This window comes from Mixophyes fleayi, chromosome 4, assembly GCF_038048845.1.
Source record: "Mixophyes fleayi isolate aMixFle1 chromosome 4, aMixFle1.hap1, whole genome shotgun sequence".
NCBI lineage: Eukaryota > Metazoa > Chordata > Amphibia > Anura > Limnodynastidae > Mixophyes > Mixophyes fleayi.
This window is the reverse complement of record NC_134405.1, coordinates 135456158-135469638: the sequence shown is the minus strand read 5'-3', so window position 1 is coordinate 135469638 and position 13481 is coordinate 135456158. Positions and strand designations below refer to the sequence as shown.

General features: G+C 38.0%; 1 protein-coding gene across 3 annotated transcripts in view; it reads left to right on the top strand.

Annotated features, from left to right (window-relative positions):
• Positions 1–13481, top strand: part of ACSBG1 (acyl-CoA synthetase bubblegum family member 1) — a 70967-nt gene that overhangs the window by 51185 nt on the left and 6301 nt on the right. For all 3 annotated transcript variants that reach the window (XM_075208399.1, XM_075208396.1, XM_075208397.1), the window contains 6 exons: positions 6103–6223; positions 7106–7186; positions 7683–7832; positions 9663–9839; positions 11872–12053; positions 12898–13131. In XM_075208399.1, coding sequence (XP_075064500.1) covers positions 6103–6223; positions 7106–7186; positions 7683–7832; positions 9663–9839; positions 11872–12053; positions 12898–13131 — 945 coding nt within the window. The remainder of the gene's footprint in view (positions 1–6102; positions 6224–7105; positions 7187–7682; positions 7833–9662; positions 9840–11871; positions 12054–12897; positions 13132–13481) is intronic.

Below are 13481 nucleotides of genomic sequence, written 5' to 3'. Positions count from 1 at the left end.
TTATAAACTTGTACTAATAATAGCAAAAGTGATCTGGGGTGTGAAATTCTTATTGAAAGAGCTAAACAAACATGAACAACTGTGTCTCAGAGCGTTCTCTACTGCAAGAGTGGTTTTCCATTTTGTTTGTATATGTGTATCTCCAGTTGTCTCTGTGTGGTGTGAAAAATGTGTGTCAGAGCAAATTGCTGGAAAATTGTGCATGCAAGTCAGAGGGACCACAGTTTATACACATACTTTCCAACTTTTAAAACCTCTAGGAGATCCCGGAGGGAAGGTCATGTGACAGGAGTAAAAGCGGGCACTCCACCCCCTGCTATGCCAAAGATCGCTGCATTGCATAGCGGGGAGGGGGCTTGATTATGCTAATTTGCATACTTAAGCCCCACCCCCACCACAGTCTGGGATGATGCCTACTCTTCTGGGAGATGCCTACACAATTTTCACAGCAGATTACTCCTTTTGTCTTCTTTTTGGAATGCCGTGTGCAACTTCTGCAAAAAACCCTTAGGAAACAGGATAACTTCACTTAAAATGCAACTAACAATCCAAATCTGGATGTTTAAAAGTGATAAATGAGTATTTTATACTAACATCCATCAATGCAACAATCAGCAACATGATAACCTTTGAAAAGTCCCAGGGTTTATGCGCATATGAGCTAGCTGGCTGATGCATGCGATGTGGAACTGAAAACCTTGGCTTCTTCTAAAATATCTGAAAACACTGTAAGAGCGGCAGCATTTCCATTCACTCTCTATGTGCTACAGTAGTTGATGCCAAGAGTTCATTTTATTTTTTAACAATAAGACAAATCATGTCAGATCCAGTCTTTCATTTAGTAGGCCGAATGACCACATCACAAGAGGCACAATGTTTCTTGCCAGCCAACAACCATGCACATAGGGTCGACTCACTCATTTGTGGCCTAATTTGAATTCCTGTCACTTGTCCTCATGAGTGGCCAGCATTAGTTATAGACTATGATTAAAATAGAAAATAAGAAAACAAAAATAAAGCATGTAGTTGGAAATAAATGTGTAGTTAAAGTCTTAAGGAAATGGTAAAGTAGATCACATTACAGTAGTTACTGGAAAAATGTTAGATGCTCTACCAGAAATTGAAAACTTGTGTAACTTGTTTACGGAATTTTTAAAAAATGCTGACGAAATGCAATAAAATGTTTTCTAGTTGCTCTTTCACAGATTATGAACACTTGTCATAAAAAAAGCCCTCAAGCCCTGTTATTAAAATATGATAACAAGACACCTTTCTCCGTATATGGTGGTCATGGCCAAAACCCAATGTTTTTCTGGAACAAGTGTATAACATCACTAGGAATACACAATTCTTTTTCCTGGGCCTCCCAATAGAGGATCTGGATAGATAAGCAGAGAAGCTCCCCCCACCAACTTTCTTCAGCCCAATATCAGTCAGACCTTTTGTTTTAACACTTTATACAAGTGCTCCCACTAGTAATATATAGATGTTATTTCTCTGTAGGACATTGCTTTATCATTACTTATGGCACCATTTAGACCATCAGTGGCTCCAACTCCAGGTTTTTTATCCACCCTCACTTACCCTTCTGTTTCCCTTATACACACACTCTTGTTTTCATTAAGCCATTTCCTATTTAAATGCCTGAAATTAATAGTTTACCTAATTACTCAATATTGAAACTATTTCAATCAATTCTGTTGTATGTGTATGTATCACTCTTGACATATAGTCATGTAACTACCACTGTGCTGGTAACTTGATATGTTATGTATTGTTAAGTTAAAACTGAAAAATAAAGAGATATTTAAAAAAAGGTGATTACAGAGATCAATGTATTTTCTTGACACCTTTCCCACTGTTAGTTTCCACAGAATAACATGATGATTACTGTAACATGTGGAATGCTGTGTATCTAGTTATCTTGTGTCTGTGACTTGTGCAAGAATGCAGTGCGGTAAGATAAAGGAGGACAACTTGTTTTATCTCTCTATAGGCCAGAAAATAACATAATTCGATCCTTACATGTATTTCTATAGTAGTTTTACAATTGTTGTAATCTCTGTTTACTTTTAGCCAGTCGTTTTTATTACTCTGTGTAGAATGGATTCCATATACTGTCACATGCACCATTAGGGCTAGTGCACACAGGTATTTTTAATCTGTCTATGCTGCGGGTCGGGTTTTTTCGCTGGTTGATTGTGGAGAGACACAGGGGGTAACACCAGGACATTAATAACCATTGACCCTTATAAAAAAGTACATCCTGTGCATAACATCTTCACATGACGATGTACTAATGTGGATGCAGGTAATTTTCTTTCATGTGTATATTTATCTTGCATTATGTGAAGATGTTGTGTGCATGGGGGTGTATTTTTCATACAGATCAATGATTCCTTGTGCAGGATAAAACCATCAGTGTGTACTTGGCCTAAGACTCTTGCTGTCCTTACTTATGGTAGCTACACTCCTTACCCAACAAGGAGTATATATCCTTCTGTCTCCACTATGTATAATATTATTTACTACTGACTGCTGGGTTGATCTTACAGAGGAGCTCCTTCAGCAAAGCATATTGGAATAGTTACCTACCAGGATGCTTGTCACTTTTTTCTACTGAAATACAATGTTGCAAAGTCCTGCCACCTCCACCCACTCTACATTTTCATCTTTGAAGCCCACTTTATTCGTCTTTTCCCTGTATTTTCTTTTTATAGCTGTCATTTACCTTCATGAACCTACCTCACACTTTGTTGATAATTTTCCTGCTTCCTTATTTACTTTCTAAAGCTACACCTTCTCTCAGAGTTAAGGGCTGTAACAAATCCTATTACCATATTACCATCCACCTGGTGTATATGACATCATCTGACATCACCGAGATTTCAATGCAGCATACAAAGTCCCTGTCATATGCATGACTCCAATGCGAAGCAATACCAATAAATGCATGCAATGTAGATCTAATAGAAATTGTGATAGTCCTATTATTTTTTTAGTGAAATATCGGTTCATTTTTGCATATTTTGTTGTACTTGAAGACATAACAAAGCCGTACTACATAAAATTGACGGTGCATCCGAAGCCAGGATGGCCAGGATATAGACAACAATCTGACTGCAGTAAAGATGCTTTAAGGTCCAATTTACATATAATAACAATAAATATGCATGGAAAAATCCATATATTTGCCTAAGGACCTCTTGTTTTTACTGCCTCACCTTCATCCATCTACTTTTCAAAATGTGTGCTGATGCCGCTGTCCGTCTAATGAACTCTTATTCTTACTGCCCCTTAACTTTCCATGAAGCATGTTGCCTAACTTGAAATTATAATGTACGTGGTCTTTCTCTCACAATTTTTCTTCTGGGTGCAGCCCACCTTCGACTATCTACTTGTCTAAATGTCTACTATATCTATTCTCCACTTCAACAACCAAAAGGTTCTCTTTTGTGGGAGCCCAAACACTTTAGCCACAAAACTGGCAGCCCCTGTCTCTGAAGTGCAGGTCCTTTTTTAAAAAAAGAAAAATCATTTATTGGTTTTCTTGTAATTTCTTTTTATTATTAAGACAAGCAAATAACAAAACTATACCCACGCAGGAGCACTTAACATGTGTAAACACTTAAACACTGTACAGACAGAGCACTGCAGACGAAGCATCCATCCCTTCAAAATCAGAGCATATGTACAGCATGAGGTCAAAAGGGAAAATAAACAACATAGAATACAACGTGCAAGCAAGGTTATTCATTACAATCAGCAATGCAAATATTCAATAGAAACAAAAGGAAAAGACATGGGGAGTGACTGGGTGTCTGCGGGATACAAATTATAGCGAGCATTCCAATTCTCGCAGCTACTACAGGACAAAAGGAGATATTCTCCACCTCTGAAAAATCTTTCATATTTATCATAGATATACAGTAAGGTCCTGTGACTATGCATGTCCTTTTTTTACATATGGGAGAGTGTGTGGGCCCATGGATAATTCCATCTTGCTCTATTTAACTTTATGGCCTTGGTCTATCATCATTTGTTTAATGTCTACTGATCCAGCTGCCTGTCTAATGCCCTCTCATTCTAACTGCCTCTTCACTTTCCATGAGGCTTGTTGACTAATGTTCAAAATATAGTGTACAGGGTTTCCAGGTTTGGTCTCATCTCTCCCTTCCCCCCTTCCTCCTTCTTTCTCTCTCCCCCCTTAACTATTACATCTATATATTATTGTTTGCCTCACTCAGGTTGCATATCGTCTCTTGGCTGGTTCCATTCGCTAATCTTTGTACAATATGCATTTGCCCCATCCTAGAATGATGTAATGTTTATATGTAACTTTTGAATTACCACTTGTGTTTGCCCGCTTGTGTTCATGCGGAAATCCAGTGTATTGCAGACCAAAAATTATAATGTCTTATATATATATATATATATATATATATATATATATATATATATATTAATCTATAATATAAATGTCTAGTGGCGTGTGTTAGTCTGTCTGTCTGTGTGGAAAAAAAAAACCAAGCTGCAGCGCCACCTGCTGGGCAGAGGTATACACTGACCTATATTTCGGGGGTGACCGTGGGGAGTTTTTAACACCTTAAGTAGCTTGATTTGACTAGAATGCATGAGTATCATGCACGGGTTACCTGACCTACTAAATTCTTAGTGTGTGTGGGGGAAAAACCTCAAAAAGGGCTGAAATTTGGTATACTGACATTATTGACGAGTTGAGGGGTCAAACTCATTTTCGAGAGGTAATTTTACCTCATGAACACACATGTGTACAGTGGCGGATCCAGGGGGGTGCGATCGCAGGGGTTTGCTGCCAACGGCTGCACAGTATGTGCAGGTCCGTTTGGCAGTGACAGTGTGCTGCCCGGCTGCTCTGATTGTGTTTTAAACAGAATCAGAGCAGCCGGGCAGCACACTGTCCCTGCCTGTCACTGCCGAGCGGACCTGCACATACTGTACAGCCCCCGGCAGCCTCAGAAGTCGGAAAGGGGGTGGGGCCTAAATCGCCCCACCCTAACATCCCCCCGGGGAACAAACATTTTCTAGATCCGCCCCTGCATGTGTAGCGGCGTGTGTTAGTGTGTGTGTGTGTGTGTGTGTCTGTGGAAAAAATTATTTTCTCAGAAAGGGCTCATCCGAATGACCTGAAATTTGGTATACTGACATTATTTGACAAAAAAATGCATGAGTATCATGTACGGGTTAACTTGTGTGTGTATGTGTATATATATATATATATATATATGTATATATAGTGTGCGTGGTCTTTCACAATTTTCTTCTAGGTGTATCCCACCTTCATTTATCTAAAATGACCATCCTATCAGTCAGTGCTCTGCCACTATGTTTCAAAGGGATTGTAGCATGTTTGTACACAGAACTGAGTTGTTCATCCTCCTCCTTCTCCTCCTCATTCTGTCAACATAGTAGCACAAGCACTCAATGCCAGGGCAATCAAAGGCAAAGAAACCTACCGGTGTCAATCTGTTGGAAAAACTCAGGAATGTCATTTTCGACATTCAACGACCGCATGTACATTCTTTCTGCACACTGCTGTGCTACTATGTTTCATAGGGATTATATATTATATAAAACTGCCATGTATTTGTGCTGATGCTCTATCATTAACTTTAGCCAGCCAGCTCGCTGCAGCCTTTGGCCAAAATTTGGTGAAAAGTTTCACACTTGTGAAGAGATCATTAGAAAATATACTATAAAAGACTGTAAATGAATTAAAATTCTATAAATATTAATTGTAGGAATGAAAACAACTAAAAATCACATGATTTTATATATTTTTCACAAATTTTAATAAAGTCCAGATCCAAAACCAAAACGCAAAAGGATATTCCGGCAAAACCAGAACCAAAACAAAAACACGGGGCTCTGAGCACATCATTAGTATAAAATGATTGAGCAATTTCCATTTCTGTACTGCCTTAATAATGTACACAAAGTTTTTATTACATTTTATTGCAGACGTGAGTATCTATTGCTGAAAACGTCCTCATAAACCTATAGAAGAAGTTATGCTGTGTAGTGACTACCTAACACATTTTTTATATTCACATAAAACTTTAGGGGGATTACGACTGGGATTTATACAACCAATTCACCCGAAGCATGCTATTATGTCGCCAACGACTGCAGAACAAACATTATTGTGGTTGAAAATCACAAACAGTTGGAGAAAATCTTGCTGGTAAATAGACTTTATTAATTTTTATTTTTCTTTGTTACAGTTCGTAAGGTCCCAACTTCTTCCATCAAGCATGCAAAACTGGATTATTTCATATATATACACTATCTACACACAGTGGAGGCAGCCAGTTTTTGAATTGGTCCAATACTCATGAGACTTCAGCCTACACCAGCAACCAGTGATATCATTGATAAAGTTCCCCATGCCTTAGTGATGTCATTGATAATTTGATATTCTCATGAATGCATTCTTATGATCCAGCACTCAAAATTGCTCTCTCCATTGTGCCTAGGTGATGGGTACTGTAACAGCATGATACAGTGACAGTTTGAAGCAGTAAGACAATACACTTACTGAGTACGTTAGTTCTTTAAAAATAAGAGGGTGTTTATTGAGGACCAGTAGACATTTGCAGCTGTCTTTTCCCTCTCTCTCCTAACTGCCAACTCAATCTGTCACTAGTATGAAGAAAGAATTGTAAGTTGTACATACCCAGAATCATAAGGGATATGCCATCTGTTTACAAAATAACCCAAATAAATTTATTATCCTATCAATTACAAATATGCTCATATGTAACACTATATTTGCATTGAAAAATCAGCTATTTACATGTGTTAACCCCATCACCGGTGCTGTACATTTCCATGTTTATGTAGTTTTGTAATTATTTTATCTCTCAAATGAAGTATTACACATAACACTGAATTTATTCTTTACAGACAGTATTTGGCCATTAAGGGATTAGAAGCATAGGGGATAATCTACAAGGACCACTAGACTATTGTGGACTTCAAGATAATAATTGAATATCATGGTTGCCTGTTAGTAAAACATATTAATGTGTGCTCATTGTAGTAACATTGACTTATTTTTTGACAGATATGGGAGACGTTACCTAATCTCAATGCTGTTGTGCAGTATAAAGGCAGTTTACAGGTCAAGCGCTCAGGATTATACACGGTATGTAATGGATGTAATGTATCTTATAGTAAGCATTTCAAGCTCATATATATATAGCGATTGAGTCTGCTGTAATTTCAGTAAACAAAACTTGCCATTAAAATACAGTCAATCTTTACTGACACCTTTAACCCAGAGTCTTTCTCTTTATAAACGAACTGTTTTCTTTTCACATGAAAATGTTATAGGAAAAACCATTGATTCAACAATGCAAAGAATGGAAGATGAGAAACTGTAACATTACGACAAGTACAAGAGAGTGTATGGGCTCTGGGGGGTGTATTTATTAAACTGGTGGTTTGAAAAAGTGGAGATGTTGCCTATAGCATCCAATCAGATTCTAGCTGTCATTTTGTAGATTGTCCTAAAAAAATGATAACTAGAGTCTGATTGGTTGCTATAGGCAACATCTCTACTTTTTCAAACCCGCAGCTTGATAAATATACCCCTGAATCTTAAATGTAACTGAATGTTTCGGCTTTTTGTCACTTTTCAGTGGGAGGAGTTCATGGAACTGGGGAAAGATATCAGTGATGACCACCTAGATGACATCATAAATTCCCAGAAGCCCAATCAATGTTGCGTACTTATCTACACCTCTGGAACCACTGGGAATCCAAAAGGAGTAATGCTCAGCCATGATAATGTATGTAAAATTTAAATCAATATATAATAATCATCTTAGGCGAGTGGAGATGAGCAAAGTTGTGGACTAAATTTGTGTGAATCGATTTTACAACCAAACAGGCCAATTCGCCAAAGTGTTAAGGTCCAGGGATGCAACCTTCTAATTCAGTTTTGCTTTGCCATTACTCAAAGTAGCAAATCACACCAGTTGTAAATTCTACATTATCCTGGATTTATAGTCGGTTGAGGTATATTATGGAGATGTCCAGGCGAAACACAAATGATAAGAGACTTCTGGGAGGACTAAATAGTGATAGAGGAAATTCCATGCAGACACTTAAGGCCAAATTCCATCATAGAAGTATGTAAAATCCTGTGCCCAAATGGTGAATATGTGCTCAAAATACTCCTCATTGTGTTACTGAGCAAAGTATTGTTGATATAGTGCACAACGTCTGTCTTTCCAGTACAATCATCAAGCTTACAGCAATATAAAATCTTATTATGCAACACATATATCACATAGGAATAAGTGTAACCTTTCGTTGATACACACGAGTGTACTGGTTAGTAGAAATAACTTGGTACATTTGCTAAAATGTAATCAAAGTCATAATTGCCAACTCTCCCTGAATATCAGGGAGACTCTTTGAAATAGTGGTGATCTCCCTCACTCCCTGAAGAGTCTGGCATTCTCCCTGATGCTGAGCCAGCACAAGACGTGGTTGGCTTCACCATCTGTGGCATGATGACACAGTTCAGAAATTGTGTCCTATGTCCATGTATTGATGCCTATGGAGGTGGCCATTTTCATGGAGACCAAGATTTAATCAAATACTGACAGGTAAGACAACATGACTTCAGTAATGGATACAGAAATGTAAAAGACACTTCCGTCTCTAGAGATTCATTAGCTGCTTTTCTTTAACGTATAGTTGCCTACTCTCTGGGAGACTCCCGCATTTCTGGGAGACTTCCCGGGAGAGCAGGGCAATCTCCCGGTTCTCAACCCTGCAATAGATAAGTGGTGGGGGACGGGGCTTAATGACACAAATATTGCGTCATCTTAGCCCCCTGCTGTAATTGGCCGAAATTGTGACAATCACTTAGGGGATGGGACCAAAATTATGCTATTCATCAAGCCCCGCCGATACACACCCACCTCCCCCAGGATCTCCCTGAAACCAACAAGGAAAAGTTGGCAAGTATGAGTAAAGTCAGTACTAGACACTAATATATACATGTATAAGTCTCTCAATTACTAAACTCAATAGCACATCTAGCATATCAGAAGAGTTTATATTAGACATGCTGGCACATCAATCTGCTCTAACTTACATCACTCAGCTGCAGTGCAAAAGCCTGACTCTGAGTGACAAGCTTGCAGCCTCCTAGTTAGCTGAAATGCTTTGTATAGATGTGGATTACACACAGGGAATGGCTAGTGATGTCACAACAAATGTGAAGAAGTAACTATATAACTTTTTTTGTATTAGTATGTTTTTTGCTAGTTAAACTTTTCTGTTAAACAAAGGAAATTTGGGCTACATAGTCAGTTTTGGCTAATATATGATGAATCCTGCTTTTGTGTTTGGTTGTTTGTTGTCCTTCAAAATATTAGTAAGTGTCCTCTTTTTACTTATTTAACTTCTGACTGATGAGTGCTTCCTTTAAACTAGTTTGTAATGTGTTGCTCAGAGTATTAGCTTTTGGGTCTGACATAAGCGCAGTATATTTTGCCACTTATTAGCGGTTATCTGACACAATGGTTAGTACTCATAGATTCTCACTTGTATAGGCTTGGATACTAGAATGCCATTTTGGTTAGTTCGCTTACTCTCACACACAGATCACCTGGACAGCAGCTCACGCCAGTCGCGCTGGGGATATGCAGCCTGCGGAAATCCAACAGGAATCTATCGTCAGTTACCTGCCACTTAGCCACATCGCTGCCCAGATATATGACCTGTGGACTGGCATCAAGTGGGGAGAACATGTCTACTTTGCAAATCCAGATGCGCTTAAGGTATTTAAGAAAATATAAAGTTCCACAAAACTTTTTATCCAGCAAGGATAGAATAAATAGGACACATTTGTGCTTGCAATATGTTCAATGCTTAAACAATTCTTATGGCAAACACATTTTTTACTGGGATTCAATTAACATTATATTGGGTGCAAAGTGTAATATTCCTGAACTTTAACAAAACTTTTAAAAGATCTAGTAAATGTATAAAGATCTACAACATGCTGTAATTACCATATAACCATTCAATCTGTTTGATTTTTGCAAGTACAAGACAGGCTGCCTTAAGGTATATGAATAAAGAGAAATAACATTGTAACTCAAATTACTGATTATAACATGAGACATAAATGATTTCCTCAGTGCAATATCAAATGTTCAGCTCATCTATATGTAACATATTTGTCTTGTGCAGTAGAAATAATAAAACATATTTTAAAATGCAAACTTTCTAGCTCATCAAGCATTGCACTATTGTACTGATTCTGCAACCACTATGGGGTGAAATGGACATACAGTGTAATGATGACAAGTCTGCTGTCCATATGGTTTTACCCTCCTTGTCAAGATTTGGATTCAGATTCCATATATGGCAGACTTGTCAATGAGCCAACTTTCACACCCTTAACCCACTGGCCTTTGTGATACAGTCTCCTGGTTGACTTCCTACCTATCTAAACACTCCTTTACTGTCTCTAACTCTACCTCCTCTCCCGCTATCTGTTGGGATCCCACAAGGCTCTGTTTTTAACCCTCTGCTGTTCTTACTTTATACCTGTTCTCTTGGTGAACTAATTAGCTAATTAGGCATCTAGTACCACCCCTACACTGACAACACCAAAATCTATATTTCCTCCCCTGAGCTCTCCCCTTCTGTACTATTTTGTGTATTCTGTCTCTCTGCTGTCACCACAATTTCCTTAGTCTCCCAAGCCCTTGGTGTTATCCTTGAATTGGCCCACTTCACTCCTTACATTCAGTCCTCTCTCAGTCCTGTCACCTCCATCTTCATAATATTGCTAGAATAAGACTTACCTAAAACACAACTAAAACTCTTATCCATTCGCTGTATCTCTCCTCCAGTCTGGCATTTCTCTTACCCATTTTTCCTCTCTTGTTGTTCCACATCACCCACACCTCTCTGCAATTGGTCATACTAGTATTTTACAGAGTTCTAAGTTATTTGCCCCCAACACCCTGTTCATACATCTCTAAATTCATCTTGACATACTCTGCCCAATGCCTTCTTAGATTCACCCTTCCATCTTAGAGCTACCTCTAAGATCGCACTACTTCCTGATAACCATCTCTCACTCCCATCTACAAGTCTTTTCCCTTGCAACTACCCACCTATGGGAAATACCTACCACGTATGATCAGGTTCTTCCCCAGCTTTCAAATTTTGAAATGACCTATATTCACTGTTAGAACTTATTTTTATACTATATACTTGTGCTAATGACAGATCTAAGGTTCCAAGTTTGAGATTCGGGTAAGTGCTTGGGCTATGTTAGACTTATGGCTAAGACTATATTGTAAAGTTACTGTTGTGATTAGTTTTCTTTTTTTTTTTTTTTTAAATAGACTCAGGATGAGGATTTCTTTGAGAAATTAAAATAAGTGAATGGGTTCCCTGTCTTTATAAGGTATCGGGTGATTTTGATATAAGCTTTTTGCTTTAGAACCATCCCTATACCAGCATTGTTACTAGGATTATCAAAACGGATATGTACATAGGAAAGATCTAGACAAATTATTGAAAATTTGCTAAACTGGGTGAATCTTCCACACGGTCTGTTCCCTTAATAAACTAATTGTGTCATTCCCTTTTCTGTTTTACCCCTCAAAACCTTTATTTCTTTTCTATATGGTGCCCTCTTGAGACCCCTGGCTTCCACCAACTTATTATTTCCATACTAAATCTCATTAATGATAAAAATTGTTTGGAAGTATATTGGTCTCATATATGTCAAAAAGTGTTTTCTGGTCCCGTTCTTTCTGTTTTGCCAATATGTGTCCTATGATGTAACAGGGGACGCTGGTGGACACACTGAGGGAGGCACAGCCCACATCGCACATGGGGGTGCCAAGAGTGTGGGAGAAGATTATGGAGAGTATTAAAGAGGTGTCAGCACAAGCTGGAGTACTCAAGAGAAAGATGCTGTCCTGGGCAATGTCTGTGAGCTTGGAGAGGAACCTGGGCCCATCAAGGAAGTATGAAATAAATATAATACAACTGAACATTTTACATTACATATAAGACTTGTCTCCTGGTGTATTCTATATAACAATAGCCCCATGCTTTCTCAATTACATAATAAGTGAACAGGAAAACAACAAAAGTGAGTTTTTTTACTAATCCCACTTCTACAGATCTAGAGCGGTGATGAATAAGTATGAAGGGTCACATGTATGTTATAGTCCACATATATGTTATGTGCTTACAGTACAGATAATTCTACTACTAAATATTATAGCATAGTCTATGGAGGTTGTTAGGGTAGTGGGGGCCACAAAAAAGACTTTGAGGGCTCAGTGACCACCTAAATATCAGATCCTGGTTTATGTCTGAAACTCAATGTAATCATAACAAAGACATCGAACCTCACTATATTTCAGTTCATTTATAAAACAAACAAAAATGTCTTATTAAATTAGCTAATTTTAATGGAGAGCTCTTATGCCAGCTATTAAACCAGACTTAGATGTATTCAACTTGTATTTTAAATTAGTTGTAATTAATTTGCTTAACTTTTCTAAAAGTGTTCCTCCTAAATCATTTGTATTTGTACAATATACTAAAAAAAAAAATACAATTCAAACCATTTTTCATACGTCAAGTTCATTTTAATGTCCTTGATCCATACCCAGTTCTGCACTTCATGCCTTCGTCACTATGGTTGTGATTATTTTGCCTCATAAAATGACAGTCGGATGCTCCAAATGATCCACACTCAGTGTATAAACACTTTGCATATGAATAGTAACATGCACATTAATTCTGACTAGTGAATGTTTGTTGAACGTTTTAATCAGTGGGATTGTCATGTGTTCTTAGTGGTGAACTGAAGCTATTTCTCCCAGCTGTGGCTGATTTATTGGTCCTGTCCAAAATGCGTAAGATGCTGGGATTTTCTCGCTGTCAGAAACATTTCTCAGGTGCGGCTCCTATCTCAAAGGAAACACTGGAATTCTTCCTGGGTCTTAATATTACTTTGTATGAAGCATATGGCATGAGTGAGACATCAGGGCCTCATGTTATGTCCGGTCCTCAAGCCCATTCCTATCAATGGTAAGACTGTTTATATCATCATATATTATCATCATCATATTGTAATGCAAACATTACTTTCAGTATTGAGATGTGAACAAATGTTAGATTGGGTGGTACTGAGAAAACAGAAGGCCTCGCATATTTGAGAACCTTATTCAAAGATTACTTACATAATTTGAAATTAACTAAGCAACTCATTGTCAGGCACATTATTTGCATGGTGGAATGCCCTTAGCTCAGTGCAGAAGTATAGCAAACATCGTAGGGGAAAAATGGTGCCAAAAAAATGACTACACCTGATCTGGTTGGCTCATGCGCACAACTTGCCAATCACCACCACTAATTATTTTAGTTCTACACACTTCGTT